Source organism: Diprion similis, chromosome 12, assembly GCF_021155765.1.
Source record: "Diprion similis isolate iyDipSimi1 chromosome 12, iyDipSimi1.1, whole genome shotgun sequence".
Lineage (NCBI taxonomy): Eukaryota > Metazoa > Arthropoda > Insecta > Hymenoptera > Diprionidae > Diprion > Diprion similis.
In genome coordinates, this window is record NC_060116.1 from 12,947,077 (window position 1) to 12,961,523 (window position 14,447).

Below are 14,447 nucleotides of genomic sequence, written 5' to 3' on the forward strand. Positions count from 1 at the left end.
AGAGGGAGAGAGAAAGAGAAAGAGAAAGAGAGAGAGATAGAGAGAAAGTGAACTTGCATATGTGTGACAAATAGCTGCTGACGCGTCTCACTCACTCCAGCACATGTCCAGCGTCCTTACAGCGATGAAAAGTTACACCTCGAATAGATTTGGATTCTATCAAAGCTACAGACGTCCTTCTTCATTGCTAACATAAGCGGAAGACGGCGGTGATAATAATAGAGATTTTCTTGAGTCTTCATATTTACAACCCTAATGTTCCTGCGAGATTTTACCATCGGCCGTAAAATTGAATCATCTTTTCTCCTATTCTCTTCTCTGCTTTTCTCGTTCAGCTAATGACGAAGAAGAACCGCCACGTTCACGAATTTACGATTTCATCTCCGCTTCATGGACTAAATTAATTACTGTGTGTTCAACACGTGTGTGAGTATAGAAAAGGTTATATGGGGTTCACTTATTGCGGTCCGAGTAGATTACACGTGATGAAAAGACTCGTTTTATGATTAAGCTTCATTTTAGAAGGTCGAAAAATCCAATTGATTTACAATCATATACCCACAAGAGTCGGAATTTCACTCGAGAATATATCAACGCGACTATAAAAAGATTCGTTACCGTCTCGGTGTGACGATGAATACTTATATATGTATATAAAAGCACCGACACCCACATCGTCCTTCGCGCATTAATTGACTTGTTTGCCATATACCTGCAGCATAATCATCAACGGCACTAACATTGCAGCAGCTTAGAGCTACGCAGCATGAACAGAGTATCGGTAAAGGTGCGGGTATACGTATACATATATAACGAGTAATTAAAAGCGTGGGATTTATATCGTTATAAGCGAGATCTGTTATGATCGACATAAATTTAAAAAAAATATATAGGTAATTTGAATTAATCACCAAAAATCTCATAGAAAAGAAGATCGATAAATAAAACGTGTTTGGTAGAGAAAAAAGGAAAAAAAATACCCACGTTAATCGGATTCAGCGTCGTTTAAGCAAAATACCGGTTAGGTTAAAATTCAAAAAGTTGTCATCAAGGTGACACTTGCACGCAGACAAATAGCAGACGGCGAAGACCTTTCCACCGACGAAAGAACCGAGGGAGGGACGTACGAACCGACAGACGACGCCAGTCGTGACTCAGTCCGGTGGAATTCGGCCTGCATCCTGCAGCCTGGGGTCGCTCGGTTCTGTGTTGCACAGGTTCCTTCTCGCAAGTAAGGTCCTCGCTCGTCGTAGAAAACTCGTAGTACACACATATATGAGAAGCAATTTACACACATTGATATAAAGCGAGCATTCTGAAGAGTCTCCGAATCACCGTACATGTGCCGGAGCCTCGCGATCACAACCATCAACAGAATCTGCTCAACAACGAGACCGAAAGAAAGGCTTATCTAAAACACGAGCGAGTGAGTCTTGACTCGCAGGATTTCAAGGTGCTTGTATCGTTATCTCGAATCCTTAGAAACTCGTCTTTAAGGCATGAATAAGGGATTGGTGTCGCGGAAAGAGTTGCGTGTAGAATTGCATCAAGTTGGATGAAATTTCGAACACAGATCTGCACTCCTAATATTGTATGTATACCTATATGTATGTGCGAAATTGCATACCTGATTTAGATTGTCAAGGATTCCAGAATTAGTCGGATTGTTGTGATGAGGCGACGAGTGACTCGTTGAATTCAACGATGGATTGCCAATGTTTCTTTCAATACCACCAGCACCACTAATGCCGTCATTCCGTTCCATATCAACGAGAATATCTTCACCTGACGTGATCAAGTACAACTTTTTCAACTTCACTCGCTTCGCGGTCAAATCGCTTCCCGAATAAGCTCCCTAATAGCACTTCACTGCATCCGTTCAATCCGGATAAAGAATCCTAAAAGTTTTGTCAAACGCGACACGTCATAACGAAGATACTGCTCTACGTCACGACTCGCAGTGAAAGAAACAAATAAAACGATGAAATTTTACGACCTCCTGACGCCCCTTGTTGGTGCAAATTGAGAGCTCATCACTTTCGACGATTGAGAAATTGGCTGTATTTCAAGGTACAGCTACCGGACGAGGACGAAATCGTTAAATTTACTTCTGACTGCAGTCGTTGGCAGAAACTACTACAGGGTGTTTAGAGTGTTCTCACTCTCTCTCCAAAATCAGTTTAAAACTACTTCCACGTTGCTCCAACCAGACAACCTTAACTCCAATATTTCATCATTCTTGTCATCACTCCGTTCCATCCATCAAGAGATTCTTCGTGAAAGAATAAAAAAAAAAAAAGAAAAACACAAAAAAAAATGAAATTCCCATAAACGTGCGTTTGGCACGACTTCGAATGAACGTGAATATCGTGAAATCCACGCCTCAACTTTCTACACGCGAATGATGATGATAATAAAACATGCCGTGAATTCCACTGGCGCGTTACGCGGTTTAGTGCGTAAGTCACGCCACGAGTCTACTACACAGCATCCATGATATTTCTCTTCCGACAAAATCACCTGTATAGTAGTAGTTTCCTGTACAGGTATAAGTCTAGGCAACGACTACACCACACCTGTGCGTTATATCCACCTTTTCGCTCGCGTAGGTGAGCAGGTATCTGGCTTTGGTAATAAAAGTTAACAGTCGTTTTCACGATTTTTATTATCCCTTTTCGTTTTTACCGCCGTTTAATTCATCTATAGGTATCTTTACTCCAATTATCGCAATTGCTTCACAATGTACGTTCACTTACTGATTGGATTTATAGAGCGTAACAATGACGGGAGATTGTGACGTTTGACCATTGCAATAAACACGCATGCCAAACACCAACAACAACAACAACAACAACAAGGAAATGTCTGATCAAAATCAGGGATTTTTCTTCCCTACTTTTACAATCGATAACGGCTGAAGAAAAACTTTATCACTGCACCTTTCAACCGCACAATACAGACGAAATTACACACCAGTAACTGGACGTGTGTAGTAACATGATGCAAACCGCCAAACGATTCGATAGTTTATCAGGTCCAACGCTATTGATTCCCGGATACCGAACTATGGATCGTTGGTGTCTAAAAGTCGGTTGAATCCCGAATGAATACGACAAAATCGAGGAATATCCGGACCGATCCTTCTCGTAAGACCTGGCAACGCTGCCGCCAGCCAGAGGAACCGTCCATGCACTCCGGAGTAGAAGGTTTGATGCTAGTTGAGAGGCTGGAGGCCGACACCGGTTTACTGAGGCCACAGAGGGCCTGGCACGAGGTCTTTCCACTTCACGAGCCTCCAGGTAGAGGCCGGCACAGAACGGTTGCCGATCAACGGTCGGGGGAGATCGTATTTCGAGTTTTACTACGAGAGAAGAAGGAGGATGAGGAGGTGCCTACGTATACTATATAACGCCAAAGTACGACGAACCGAACCGGTCGTAGATTTGTTTCTGAATTCACGGTCACTCTCGGGAAATACTATACACTTGCAGCGAGAGAAAGGAGGTCCTCTAGGTATATGGTTTACTCTTCCTGGTCTCTTCCCTCTCTACTCCGATTTGTGGTTTACGCGTTACGCACTCCACGAAATTACACGCCTTTACGGTTCCAGTATTATACCTACCAATGTCCAATTTTACTACTCCACGTCCATTCGGGTACCTACAGACAATTACCAACCATTCAGGTGTCCCTCTGATCCACTGAGAGTATCATTACTGCATGTGTATTATATCATACACATGCATAGGTATACGTAATGATTTCTCACATGTCCTCAGGAAACAGAGTTGCTTGTCCACGCGAGGATAAAAGTTATACTTTCTTTACAGTACGGGTTTGTAGTTGTTCAGTCTCAGCTTCTTCACTTTTATTCTTCGACTTGAAGTGAAATTTTTTTCAACCGTTTTACTACAGTTTAAATAGCACGAAACAGTGACGGTAGCCGGTATTCACAAAGAGTGCCGTACAACTGACCGTACGTCGTACACAATTAGTGCATATGGGCTTCGTATTTCACAAAAGTTGCGACACGATACCGACCGACGACGTCGTCTATCGAGTTTCAAAAATTCCAAATCACCGCTAGTCGGATCTGAGATTCTATCACCTCTTGTCGTCCAAGCACATAATTATCTTCACTGCACTTGTCGCATACGTGCTTAGTAAAAATAAGACTAGTCATATTTCGTATGAAGCTTCGAAGGTTAGATAAGATGACGCATCTACTTAGCAGGTGGTGTGGAAAATTCCGCATCTTCACAAAAAATTTTTTTCTTCTCATTTTTAGAAAACAAAGATATTTGTGTATATATATATATATACTTTTTGCGTAAGTCAGGTAGGAGCTGAAGACCCTTCGCGCAGGTTCAGCTTCCGCCTGACTCCTAAGGTCCTACAGGTAGCTCATTTCTTCTACCTTAACTCCGCCCTAACCCGGCCAAGTTGCACGTTAAGGTTCACGCACACCACGAGCCCTTTCCTCTTAAAGAGTAACCATGCAGTTACCAGTGGCTCACGAAAATATCTTTGTGAAATTTTGTGGAGATAAAAAAGGCTATTTGTGTAAATTTCACAACATATTTGATGAATTTTTTCTAAGTCACTCCAAAACCAAATTTATCTAAGTAATTCACAGCAGATTTTAGAGAGAGAGAGAGAGAGTGAGAAAGACAGAGAGAGAAAGCGAAAGCAAAAAGGCACTTGAGGGGAGCAGAAGACGGTCATGCACGAATGGCAGAAGATGGTGGTTAACGGAAACGCAGTGCGGCAGTAGCGGAACAAACGTCATTTTCAGATTAAACCATAGAACCGCTTCTCTCTCTCCAAAAATTTTCTCTTTCACTGGACTTTTTCAGCTGTCTGGTTTCTTTACCCATATATGCATACCTTATACTGTAGCGTATACTATACGCAATTGACTGGCTCGATCGACATCGGTATCAAGGAAAATTTTTATGTACCCAAATTACGGTTCTTTACTTGAATAAAAATGGTTCATAATCACTGAATCCCGACAATGATTATACTAAACTTTGAAATTGAGTAAATTAATATTTCAGACACAAGAAAGTGCATCAGAGATTCTCACCTCAGGGAACCTCAGGGGACCTCAGGGGACCTCAGGGAAGTCGCATAACTTTCCATCCAAAAGAAATAATTGAAATCGCGTGAATAATCAAGCACTTTGAATGAACAAGAAACGGTCGTTTTTGACACGTCGACGATGCGCCATACCCAGTATCCATTAAATTCAAGCAAGAGTGTGTGGCTGGAAATGGACTGCATATGGGTAGCTTATTTCTCTCTCGATGCTGGTTCAGTGAAACGGAGAGGCCAGTCAAACGGGTTTGGAGCCCTTTAAATCTTAAAAAGTTCACCAATTCGAGTGAACAGGATATACGCGATCCGTCCCTTGTCGTTCGTTCCTATACTGCGGTTACTTTGGCGTTTTTTCTGATTCGCTCGAGCGTCATTCCCGACTCAATTTAGGTCAAAAGATATAAAACCAAACGGAAGGGATAGAAGGAATGCCGCAGAGGTATTGATTTGCCTGTACGATCAATCAATCGCGCTATAATTCATCCGGAGTTACTTTTTCTTTTTAACTTCTACTTCCCTTCAATGTACTTGCAGATCGTTGCGGCTGTTTAAATTTTACGACTGACATATAACATAATAGCGCGACCGAACGAACCGTCGTAAAATATTCCCAATCTGTAATTCCTGCACGGATTATAGCCATGCAACTACTCTGCTTCTCCAGTCAGCAGCTGAAGCGAGCAACGCATGACTCTTGGTTTTATTTTTATTTTTATTTTTAACACACAGTATATGTATACTATATATATATATATATTTCAACGTTATCGAAGACGAGGGATCAGAAGAAGGGAAGATTTCAAGCCGAGTCTCGAACAGAACAAAACAGGAATAAAATCAAGAAGTTGTCGTAGTATAGGCTGTCCGCGAAGAGAAGGGTCGAATGAAAAGTGACTTAATTCTCGAGAACCAGAGTAGTTCACTGGTACGATTGCCTGACTTTGTTACACACACACACACACACACATATATATATATATATATACATTTTCCACACATAATCCACACGATGATTTGCTCGTTTCAAGAAAAATCACCTAACAATAAGAATATAATAGTAAGTTGGTCCCAAGTTAATATAACGCATGTGTGTTGTGGAGCAGCACGTGTTCGAAATTACCAAGCACATTGCAATCTCAGTGCGAGAGTATTTTCATACGGTGCGGTGCATAAAGAAGTATGTATATATTATATCGATAAATAAAAGGGGAAAAGACTGTGGAACGCGGTTCGAAACACAGCGCATATCTCTTCAATTACCGTGCTTCATGTACCCCTGAGTGTAGAATACTGTATATATGCCCGTATAGGTATATGAGGCTTGCTGCGAATAGTCTACGTATTCCTGTGAGATTAATATTTTCATTCGCGATTTTACACTCGTTCTATACTATACAATTACTGAAACTACTAAGAGAATTTCCCAACAAAAATAAGGAAATTATCATATTTCGAACAAATCTGACAAGAATTCGATATTTCATTGAGAAATTAGATTTTCTTTTTTCAATTCAATGTCCACTAACAAATATATACCTAGCAGTTCGAAATTGATGTGTGGCGTGACAATGTGCTGAATCCAACTTGCTATATCTTTGCAGAAATAAAAAATACCTGTCCATTATTTTTTTCAATATTCTATCTGACGGACCTAATGAAATATTTCGAAATTTTTCACTCAAATACTTCATTTAACACTGCGCACACACACACACTTCACTGAAAAATATCGAACAAAGAGATGTGAGTCAAGTCACGTGGTGCAGATGCCAATGGTACGTATCATTGTCCTGCAGAGAGAGTATTGATGTGGTGCAGACATCAGTGGGTATAAAATATGTGTATGTGTGTGTGTGTATGTGTATACATATATGTTTATGTATATATGTACAACCAGGATGTATACGTATAGCTTAGGTATGGTACATCATACAAGAAAATGCGCAATGCTGCAGCAGATCAGTTCAAATACCGCAGCTGCAGAGCTAGCTGTCCGCGTTGGCCGCAAATATTTTACGATAGGTAATTGCTACCTTCATTGCATTGCCATAATACCTATGCCCCCACTATACTAGCAGGTAGTATCTCGACAAAAGGCCGGGCGCGCGGTGTAGAGTGTATAGCGGTGATTGGTAATACTCGATCGATTTCTCGTTTCTTTTTCTTATTCTTAACCACCGGAATGGCATATTACCCGGCTACTGCTGGAGAACACTGACAGGGTTCTCAAACTACTGGTTGTTCAAGAATTTTTAGCAAGCCTAGCGATTCTCAAATGAAATTGACGATCGTCTATTAGCGGTGGTATGCCACTTACAGATATGTATATGTATAGAGAAAAAAAAAGAGAGAGAGAGAGAGAGAGAGAGAGCACACTATGGGTGCGCAAAGAAAAAATGTTACACTGGGTAAAAGATGGGAAATTGATGTGAGAGGCGTGGCCGAGTGGTCATGAAAAAGCTACTAAAGAAGCATTAGAGGGAGGAAGATCTGGGCAGTCAGAGTCAGGCACAAATGGGTTGAAAATTGATGATACGAAGTTGAGGAGGGAGAGGAAAGGCTGCCGCGAATGTCATAACACGACCTTGGCAAGGGTCAGTCGAGAGGTTCGAAGAACGAGAGTATAACCGTAGGAATTATAAGAGGTGTTTCAACTCTTGTCCCGAATCCGAAAGCAACGACCTTTTCCTTATACATCTACCGACAACGTCCTCGAGGTCCGTGACACAGAGTTATACACGGCTTAGGGCTAAGGTCGTTCAATATTTATAAGAGAAACCGCGTGGCGGCGAGGGTCGAAGGGTGTCCAGGCTACAAACCCGGAGGACATGTCCCATGTGCACGAGACTAAATGTGCGTTCATTCTCTTTATCTTTCTTCTCCTTCTTCTTCATCTTCTTCTTCTTATTCTTGTTCTTCGTCTTACCCGCCCGTAGAGTGGAGAACGAGTAATGGCGTGCTGCAGAGGAGGGCGGAGGTGAAGGAATGCAGTTGGACTGCAGCCGAGTGAACACCATTCTACACTTGCACGCGCCTCTTACGCGAGCGCGTCCTTCTCTTCTTCTTTGGTCCTCTTCTTCATCCTCTGCTTCGCCTCCTCAGCCCTAGCCGTTCCGTCTACTTCTTAGGTAGTTCCATAAGGTAAAAGCACGTATACAGTACTTCAAGTGGGCAGACACTACACGAGGGCGTCAGAACTCGCTGATTAGCAAGAGTTGCGTACAATGCACCCCACTGTTCCTATCCTGGTCACCTCCCTCTTCGACGACAAGAAACGCATTTGTTCCTCGCTGTTCTTCGCCTCCGCTTAGTGTCGGTTATGTACAGAAAATGGTAGAACAAAGGTACTTCAAGATCCTCCCAATGAAACGACGAGAAATTAATACGAAGAATTTTTTTTCGCCGGAAATCGGGTCACTGATCGTTTTAGCTTTGGAGTGAACATCGATTAGATCGAGATCGTATCAATGGATAATGGATTTGTAATCCATGCATTAGGTACGAATAGGTATGCATATGGTCTCCCGCAATTTTCAACGTCATTGTCATTTCGTCGTTCTCTCCATTTCTCTAAATGTTTGGAACTCTGCGAATGGATTTGAGATTCGCCTTCGAGTGAGCGAGCGCACCGCAACTGCTGTTGCTGGTGCAGATCAATGAATGAAATATACGCGCGAGCGTAAGTAACGAGCAACGTAAAAGCGAGAGGTTAATTCTTCGTCCCAAGAAGTAGGATGACTCAAGAGATTGATGATAATTACACGATTTTCGAATAGATTATATAGCAGAATATGGAAATTTTATTGAATAAAGGGGCACTCAATTGTCACTTTCGTATTTTACGATTGGAAAATCAGAGAGATAGATAAATAAACATATTCGCATAAATCTTATCCCGATTTTCAATTGGTTTGATCTTTATGTCGGACTTCGATTAATAACGCGTTTCATTTTCTTCAAATTGACGTGTTTGGATGGAAATTTCACGCTTTAAGCACGTCAGTCTCTTCCGTTATTTAATTATAATGGAGAAAAGTGGAAGAGCGCAATGTCAAGGCCGGACGTTCATTGTCTCGGCACCCTCCCGTGGGAACGTGGCTCTTTGTTTAAGTCAAAGTAGTACCGAAGGGCGTGAAGTGTGGCAGTTGGTTACAGAAAGAAGGTGGTCATAGAGTTTATGGGAGCGGAAATGCAATTTGCAACTTTTTACAAATACGCTAAACAAAAGAATAAACGCCTCAATTACTCGGGGAATTATACATCCGTTCTTATACGCGGTGATATTATTCGCCTATTTTTGTAGACAATAATTATACTAGAATGGCATATAGTGCGGGGTTGCAAAAAAAAATCACGTTGCAAAAAACAAGAAACATGATACTCAAGTCTAAAATTTCTTTGCACGTTAGATATTTTTTTCAAATCTCCTTCATCAGACTTAAATTTAAACTTATAGATAAATATCGAACGTGTATAAGTGTGGGAGAATTTCTGCTCTTAAATAAAACAGGTTCCCGATCTAAAGCTTATACGCATGCCTGCGGCGTGACGAATACGTTAAATACGTTCGGTAAAAAAGTCCCAAGAATGCTTCGGTTCGATTAAGATCGTGAGAATCGTCCGTATTTAGATAAAAACATAAGAAAAACAAGATCTTCTCGTAATTTTTAATTTTAAACTGATTAACTCGGATTGTTTAATTTCAGAAAAAAGGAGAGAAAACTATCGAATTTTCTCATTACAGCACGCTGCTTGAAACGTTCAATTTCACCATCTCGGATTACAGATACTTATGTAATATAAGTATGTATATAGTTACATGTGAATGATTTTTTCTCTAAACTAGCTCGCAAAAAACTTCTTTCTTTACTTGTATAACAAGTACCTACATATAATATATTAATATTTACAGGCTAAGCTGCAAAGATGTGAGAAACTGAAAGAGATCAGCAAGGAAATAGCAACGCTAACGCACTTCTGTTGAAACACGCAATGGGCGTGCACGATATATGCTAAGTAACAGCTTTCGCGTAACTATATCTTCATATACATACAGACAGAAGAACACATGCCGCAGACTAAACGAACGAACGAACGAATGAAACTTGAGAATAGCAGATTAGCGTAAATTATCAGTAAATGCTTTTGGGCGTATTCGAAGCCGACAGAGACGAAGCGAACCATAAAACGCGATCGTCCCATTCCAATTATTAAACTATTAAACAGCATGATGCAGAAATTCACATTCCCGAATAAGATAAATGAGATTCGGTATTATAAATTCGGCACTAATCCCTAAATAATGGTACTTCAAAATGAATTGAAAATCATTTGTCCGAGCAGTGAAAATACTTTGTTGTTCATTGTAATGAAAAAACTTGGAGAAATTCTCGAGCGTCAAGTTCAATATCCTGTATTTAACAAATGATGATTACTTTGAATTTCCAAATCTATAACAGAAAAACGACGAACTAAAAAGCCCAACAACGCCAGTAAAACAAAGCAAGAAGCGACGGATGACATACCCTGTGTCTGCGCCGGTTTCTCCTGGTGCTTCCACCTCCACCTAAGAGGAAATCGTCTCGCGGAAGATGGGGAGGACCACCGTAAGTCTTGGTGGTGTTTGATCGTCGTTTATTCGAAGTACGATCGCCCGCTTTTTTCTTTGAAGTGCGTTTGTTTCTTGTCCGAAAGATTTTTCGAAAAATCTTCATCGCGTTTCGATCGTCTGTAGGTACTACTTTAATTTTATCGACCCGTTTTAACACTGAATTAGATTTTCTTTCCGCGGCGTGACTCAAATTCTAAATTTCCAACAATGTACAATAGTTACCGTTCGAACTGCGAGAAAATTGAAGAAAGTAAAAAAAGATATATAAGAATTAGATAAAGAAACGTTTCTCTTCTTTTCAAACCGTCATCTTTAGCTGATAGAGGTAAACTGCGTGTAGAAAAATGACCAGTTCGCGTTCGTCGAGGCTTCCCGACTAAATTCCTGCACCCGATAATCGAATGGGGCGCGAACGAACGGTCTACGTATGAACATGAACCAACGGGGGCGGATCCATAGTTGTTATCTGTCTCTTCGTACGGCAACGATTGCAGTCGTTCCGAACATTTATTTACACATACAAGTGTACGTATGTATAAATACAGCACCATGCACACACACATGCGTTGCACACACGTTCATGCCTTATTCTAATCCAATGGCGCCGACGCGAGAGGCTAGTTCAACTATTCCTAGTGCAGCACCGTAATCCCGTCTCAAGTACGCATACCTACATCGACGCGATATACAGAAATCTAGTAGGTATACACTTAATTGGTTAATCCGGAACGGATCGAGGTTCGCCACTTCCTCATACGCCCAGAATTCCATCGTTGCATGCTGCAGCGCGTAGGTATGCATTCGACAATTACCGATGCATGGCATAACTTATTCCATACATGATCTTCGACTAAGGTGCCTGTATAAACTTTATTGAAAATATCAATTTCTTATAATTTTCATGTGTTTGTGTGTGGGGCAAGTTGATTTTACGATTCTTCTTACTATCGACATTTGATTTATAGGAATTGATTAGTTTCAGTCGCGGTTTTTGGCGCAATAAAATTTGTACAAACTACAGTAACAGAGAAACACAGTCGCTGTGTAAACTTTGCGCGTCATACAATCGTCGTATAGAGACAGGGAAACTTGGAGAATTGGATTATAGTTGTCGAAGCCCTTCGCGTGTTATACCAACTCTTCTTATACCTATTCACGTGTCTGCGTATATGTATACAAACGCACTAACGTTATTAGCAAGCGGTTTTTGAACCGCGGGAATAGATGCAGTCCTTATTGAAAATCGTAACTCGTTGCACATGTGAGAATTGAAATAATAAATGAAAGAAGAAATTTTACCGTATTATTTTAAGACTCGTTTCAACATTTTTAGACGCACCTCTGAGAAACAAATGATACTACGGTACATTCTACGTGTGTATTTGAAAGAATCTTGTATAAACTCCGGATAAAGAAGATGAGAAAAAAATAATCAACTACCAATAAACCCGGGTTCGGTCTGAGACCTTTTATTTCTGTTTCTTCATTCTCGTCTAACGTCACACTTTCTGACTCTGTTAACCCTAGATCGCACAGCGAGGTGACCTTTGTGATAGATATATTTCAACAATCTCAGATGAACTACAGATATCAACCAGAATACGATTAAGGATGATTTGAATGTATATATACAGGCAGTCAGACGCAAGATTATCAGAGACATCTTTCAGGTGAATACAATCATCGACCTCCACTGCAGGTTCCCACTTTCTCTATAGTGGTAAGTCAAGCTCGCGCATCGGTGAGTGGTAAGTATAGAGAGCCGAGGAACGAAAGAAGGAAGGAACTCGGTACTCGGTAAGTAGGTGAAAACCTGTATCGACTACGCGGTCGATAAGCCGTGCATTCAAGCTATTTCACATTCAGATACGTGTTACACACGTGCCATTAATAATAACCAGAAACCACGAGGGTGTCGAGTTGCACGTGCATGACTGACAAGCATTTCGTACTTAAAATCCAAGCTTTGAAACTCGCAGAGAATATAAATTTTCGAAATATTACTTCAGCCTTCGAGATCGGTAAGTACAATTTTATTATTCGGAAATGTATAAAAAAAAAAAACTCGTCTGCACTCCAACGTGATCAAGTAAATGTAACGTCTCGATGATGATTCCTGGTCATATACTTGACGACAATCATCGTGGTACACATACCCGTAGAATTTGACAAAAGTAGGAAAAGTGTATACTAACCGGTTCGTCGACGGGCTCATCAAGCACCTCGAGGATGGGGTCAGACGCGGCGGAGATGACGTTGGGGTGCGCGTAGGACGCCCTTTGATTCGGGGGCGGTGGAGGTGGCGGCGACGACGAGGGTGCCGGAGACACTGAGTGGCCCCGATGAGGCTCAGGGAATCCCACAACGCTGCTGCACCTCCTGGACTCGACTTCTGCGCTGAAGAAGAAAACTTTTCTATAAGTATAATTAAACTCGCGAGAGTTTCCTTCCATTTTAATTAAATAACTAATTTAATGATCGTTAAGTTGGCGATTTTTTGGGTGAACAGTGATCATTAACACCATAAAGACTCGAGGGAGGCTTTTTCCCCGCATGTAGTGTACATGCAATATCAAAAGGTGAAGCAAAGTTGATGATTTCTTGAACTGCTAGTTTCACGGTTTACCTGCAACAGAATGGTAGAACACGTGTCGAGAGACCAAGAAATGATCTGCGCCACGACGTCGATTCAGCTGATAGTATGTACCGAGTGTATACCAATGCTGCATAACATTTGTGTAGAATTTTGTTTTGTAGTTATAGTATAGCACTATTAAATCACTGTCGATTTACCGAAGTTGCACGTTTGAGTACAAGTTGCACAGGCACTTTTTACTCGACACCATCAAACAAACTTACGATGAGCCCCTGCGAGTTAACCGTGTTTAATTACTTCTTCAGTGCGGCAGCGATGACCAATCCTGACGAATCAGTTACCGTTCAGTATAAATCGAGGGGGGAGAAATCATCCTCGTATTCGTTATCAGTGTAATTGACTGAGAAAAGTGGGTGTCAAGATAATCAAAGACAAAGTTTGATGAGTAATTTGAACCACGAGTATTTGCAATATTTTAATTCATCGGGTTTGTTGTCTATCATCATTTTTAGAAGGTACCAAGGAGTTGACATAATCCAACGCGTTATACTCGTAGCTGCGTCGAATCGCGGATGCGGTAACTCAATTGATGGAGTCAAATGTCAGTGTGTACGATGTATGTTTCCATTTGAACTTAACTACAGTTCGATGCAGGTTGTTCAAAGGGAGTATTATTTGAGAAAAGTGAAATATCTCATTTGCTTTTTCCCCTAAACATCACACACATTCAAAGTCTGTGCAGACGTGGTATTTTTGCATCTTTGATGCATCGTATAAGTAATGCGTGCCTACTTATCATCATTGAGGTCAACCAGTGGACCTTAAATGTCGAAATATATCGTTAGACCTCGGGATTATCGATCGAGAGTCGAAAAAAGGAGCCTATTCATAAAGAGATGTCAGGACGCGTGACCACGTGACCGCCTGACCTTAGCACCACGCACCTCACTAGCTATTCATAGAACACAATCACTATAAATGTCTCTGTTAGACGAAAATATGATGAAAATTTGACGAAGTTATGCTTCGTCATTAACACAAACACAAAACTTGATAAGACATATGCTAATTTAATCGTCTTGGATAAGAAGTATGAATAGGTCATGGTTTTATCTTCTTGCCCGTTCGTTTTACGAGTAT

At 41.0% G+C, this 14,447-nt stretch overlaps 1 protein-coding gene across 8 annotated transcripts in view; it reads right to left on the bottom strand.

Annotated features, from left to right (window-relative positions):
• The window catches only part of LOC124413488 (tight junction protein ZO-1), a 72,937-nt gene that overhangs the window by 40,504 nt on the left and 17,986 nt on the right, over positions 1–14,447 (bottom strand). For 6 of the 8 annotated variants that reach the window (XM_046894095.1, XM_046894096.1, XM_046894103.1 and 3 more), the window contains one exon: positions 12,907–13,108. In XM_046894095.1, the coding sequence (XP_046750051.1) occupies positions 12,907–13,108 (202 nt within the window). Of the gene's footprint in view, positions 1–1,627; positions 1,887–10,625; positions 10,830–12,906; positions 13,109–14,447 lie in introns of those variants that run through there. The other 2 variants (XM_046894100.1, XM_046894101.1) reach the window with 2 other exon arrangements.